The 4,526-nt window shown below is 39.2% G+C and overlaps 1 protein-coding gene across 1 annotated transcript in view; it reads right to left on the bottom strand.

Moving 5' to 3' along the window:
• tm4sf4 (transmembrane 4 L six family member 4) overlaps positions 1–3,963 on the bottom strand; it is a 5,510-nt gene extending 1,547 nt beyond the window's left edge. The window contains exons 1-4 of the mRNA XM_019864728.1: positions 3,747–3,963; positions 3,343–3,581; positions 2,389–2,478; positions 606–751 (exon numbers count right to left, since the gene is read on the bottom strand). Of these exons, the coding sequence (XP_019720287.1) occupies positions 606–751; positions 2,389–2,478; positions 3,343–3,513 (407 nt within the window). The 5' untranslated portion in view covers positions 3,514–3,581; positions 3,747–3,963. The remainder of the gene's footprint in view (positions 1–605; positions 752–2,388; positions 2,479–3,342; positions 3,582–3,746) is intronic.
• Positions 3,964–4,526: the final 563 nt, after the last annotated feature.

The following is a 4,526-nucleotide window of genomic DNA, read 5'->3' as shown; positions in this document are numbered from 1 at the left end:
CAAAAAAGTGTGTGTGTGTGTGTGTGTGTGTGTGTGTGTGTGTGTGTGTGTGTGTGTGTGTGTACGCGCGCACGCACGCACGCGCGCGAGGAAGGGTATAATGTGGCTCTTTGCAGTAACACAGTAAAAAAAATGGTTCTTCGTCTCTGACTGGTTGGCCACCCCTGTTTTATGATGGTTTTGCTTTGCTATTGTTATCACATAAATCACCCAAGAACAAAATATTACTAAAACAGACAGGCAAAGGCCCCATTACGATTTTTGGAGGGTGTACAGGTCAGTTGATGCCACCGTGACTTAAATTCCGCAAATTCTTTTTGGCACTTTTTTCCTCAATAATGATGTTGATTGAACATGCAAAGTTCATGTAAAACTGCATCTCCACTGGTGCCTTTGAGTTCATTAGTTAAAGAGCGGAAGTATCTCATTTGATTAAAAAAAAAAAAAAAAAAAAACATCTGCATGAAAAGTTTCTGTGGATGACATTGCACATTCACAAAATGTAATTCTCTCACGTCTGTGTTGTAATATGCAGTATATGGCTGAATTCTATATGATCAATAACTATTCACTATATATCTTTAGGCCAACAAACAACGTCATACCCATCGTTGAAGGGATAAGTCCACGTTTGTGTCTCGTTTACTAGAGTCAGACATTTGGGTCCGTGGTTAATGGCAACAGCTGAAACTATAACCGAGTAACCGGCTCCGACAAGACCCACAGCTGCAAACAGTATGGAATTCAGCATCTATTAGGAGAGGGAGGTGAGAATTGATATTTGAATAATCATACGATTAAAAAAAAAAAAGAAAAAGGGGAAATTATTTCAACATTATTTTCTTAATATATACATTCAACAAGCTTGCATTAAAAATGGGAAAAAAAACCCCTCTTGAAAAGAAACATTACATTTAAAAACATTCTGTATTTTCATTAAACTGTTACGGCACTTATAATATTCTGTTCAAAGGTAAGTATTTTCATGCAATATTCAATGGTGCCAATGACTATTTCAATTTCTATTTTTCTCATTTGAAATTGGTTGTGATATGCATATATTGTAATATATCTATCCATTATTTGGACCACTTATCCTGACTCGGGACGCGGGCATGCTAGAGCCGATCCCAGCTGTCTTCGGGCAGTAGGCGGGGGACACCCTAAACTGGTTGCCACCACCTTAATTTATCCAAAAGTGAACACTTGTTACAGTGCAGTTTCTGCTGTTACTGGAGATATTTTAGCGGACTATAGTCACTAGTTTTACCAGCATGGATGCATTGAATACTTAATTTACCTTTCTAAAAAACTGTGAATATCCATGCTGTCGACTCAACCTGACTTTCGGCAATGAACTGTCAGTTGTTGCGTTAGCATTTGATGTGGAGATGGTGACAGACACGTCAAATGCTAACGCAACACCTGTTGCGTTCAGGAATCCTGGGAGATTAATATTACAATAATGGCAGGTTATCGAAATATAATTTAAAATGGCCACATTACATTGAATTTGATGCAATATATTAGCAAAAGTACAGGAAAAATAAATAATACTTTTTTTTAAATAATGCAATGAAATTATTTAGGGGGGCTAAAGACATTTTTAGGGAGGCTGAAGCCTCCCTAAAATAGGCCTAATGATGCCAATGGTGACTGGGCTTGTCCGAAGACAGCAGCACGTCTCTCTTCGCCTCCTCCTCATCAACACCGATTAGTTGTCGTGTCACAAACACATTGGCTGCGCGGGGATAGTTGGTTGGGAGCTAGCTGGAGGCTAATTGCGGCTCTACCGTCAGAGCGTAAAAGTGAGAGCCACCTTCTACTCCTCCAACACAAGTCTCTCTGCCTCTCTCAGAAGGCAATGCTGATGAATGTTAATTACTGTATAAGGTTTTATAAATAAAGATTTAAGTAAATACGTGTACTGCTGTAGAATACTGTATAGCTCACATACACTGACACAAAGTGTAAGGGGGGGTGGGGGGGGGCAAACCCTCCTTCTATACTGTATAGCTCACATACACTGACACAAAGTGTAGGGGGGAACCCTCCTTCGTGGCTTTTCACTGATAGCGGCCGGGTCCTGTAAGTGAGGGATCTCTGTAATATGTGCCCTGTACTAAATATGAACAAACCTGAGATTGACCAGCATCCCTAAGCAAACTGTGTTTGACCTTCCATTTTCCACTATTTTGTATACAGCAAGCCGTTATTTCATAGATATGAACTGTGAATGAACCCAAGTTTACAATTTTGCTCAAGTGAGAAAACTTGCCAGGAAATTGGAAGAACAGTGGTTGCAGCCTTTTAGATAATTTATTGGCTTTTCAGAATCACCACAATAAACATTTCTATGGACGGAACTGGAAACATGAAACACCTCACCGCAAACCTCCTCCCACAGCTTTCATTGCCACAGCAACCACAGCAGTCATTGTTCTTCAGACCAAGGAAGACCAGGGCAGGGAAAATCATCTGCCATCAATAAAGACAAAGCTGTGTTCGAATACATATTATAGTAGTTTTAAGTAGTAGTTCGAAGTTTCCTATGCATTGTTCAGAATATTGCATAGACGCAAACACATACACACGTTCAAACACATACTCACCATGATGAATGCTGTGTCTGTACCAAGTAATGCACAATTTATTGATTTTTTTTTCATGGTAAATACATATCCAAAAGTAACACAGGGAAGATAATTTGAGAAGTAAGATCAGGTCTAGAGAAATCAGAAGTCAAAATAAAGCTGGATCACAACAAAACATAAATGAACAGAAAAAAAGGACAAATGCTGAAGCTCAAGAAGTATACAAAAAAATGGTGTGTTGAATTTTTATCCAGGTTTATTTTGTCAAGGGGTGGCACAAAATAGAATCACTTAAATTTAGAAAATTTTCTATGATAAAAGTAGATGTATTTTTCATCCATCCGTTTTCAACACTGCACGGGGTCACGATTGCTAGAGCCTTTCCCAGCTGACTTTGGGCAAAGACAGATTACACCCTGAACTACTTGCCAGTCACAGGGCACATATAGAGATGAATAACCCTTCACACCCACATCCACACCATCACTGCGTGGGAGCTGATCCCACGCTGCCTCCACACAAATCAGCCGAGTGTACCACTGCACCATCAGTGTAGATGTACAGTATAGTCAACATTAAAAAAGGTATCTGGCTCTTGATGATTTTAATTTCGCGCAACCACTTGACAAAATAAAATTGAGTAAATTCAACACACCGTTTTTTATCAGTGTATGATGCCTCTGACATAGAACGTAAATATTACAAGTGGAATGGTGCTAAAGATTTGTCATAAATAAAAAGCACTTACCAAAACTCCAGAGCCAAGAATTCCTCCAAAGTACCACACCTCTTCAGTGATCTTGTCCTTGTCTATGATCTCCCCACCAGGAAAGAAGAGAAGGATGTTGCAGAGCACACACACAATTACCAGGGGTATCAAACTGATCCCCAGACACTTGGCAAAGCCCCCAGAACACATTGTGATCGTCTTGAAACCCCAAATGCTGAGACGTACAATTTCTGAAGGTGGAAGAACCTTGCCTTGCGCTTAAAAAAACAGAGAATGTTCAATGTTATGCACATCAAGGAACCAGGTAAAAATAAATACATTAATTAATAAAAAAGGAAAATTCAAGCAGTTAATACATTTTTGAGCTGCTCTGTTACCTAAAAATGCAATTTTTTAAAATCAAATACAATATCAAGACATACCAAATATTTCCTCGATGTGACCCTGTCCACATGTACACTTCAACACAGGATGGAGGATGTTAGATTTCAGCCTTTATAGCTCCCCACCTTGTTTTTCGTGTGACATCAGTGCTCCACTTTTACAGGCGCAAGCTGCAATAAAGCAGAGTCACACGTAGTAACACACACTCACAAGCATGTGTACACTTGCTCGTGGTTTCATGCAAATACACACCACCCACCGATGAAGGGTGGCATATCACTGTGTGTATAGAGAAACCTTTGTGAAGACACAGTGGTTAATAATCTACCATTTGTTTTTTTTTCTAAGGTAGAAAGAGAAAGACATTTGATCAATAAAATGGACCTCTCTTGGTCTAGCACAGACAGTATGCCTCACGATGAGTCACATTGATCTGACCAACAGATAAACTTGAGTTCTGTCTTGTCTTTATAATATTATCTGAAGCCTATTGATTAAAGTGAGACATCCAGGTCTTGTATTAAACTTTAACGCAACACATCGTGACTGTAAACTACGTAGAATAACTAGTAAAATTGCTTTGGATTGGATTGGTGTAATGTCTCACAGTGTATGTATGGCATTCATGGGCATAATTTTTTACATATTTGTAAGCCCCTCATGAAAAATGCAAACACAAGTTCCCTGAAACTATTTATAGACCCAGTAACAGACATTTCTTCATGTGCAGGGTATCTGGCAATCATACTCTGAGTAAAACCAATCAATTTGGCTGACGGACAACTGAAACTACAGTGTGTGCCAACACACAAGTCTCT

The sequence above is a fragment of the Hippocampus comes genome, unplaced genomic scaffold, assembly GCF_001891065.2.
Source record: "Hippocampus comes isolate QL1 unplaced genomic scaffold, H_comes_QL1_v1.1 scaffold172, whole genome shotgun sequence".
Classification (NCBI taxonomy): domain Eukaryota; kingdom Metazoa; phylum Chordata; class Actinopteri; order Syngnathiformes; family Syngnathidae; genus Hippocampus; species Hippocampus comes.
The sequence above is the reverse complement of the archived record's forward strand: the minus strand, read 5'-3'. Positions and strand labels throughout refer to the sequence as shown.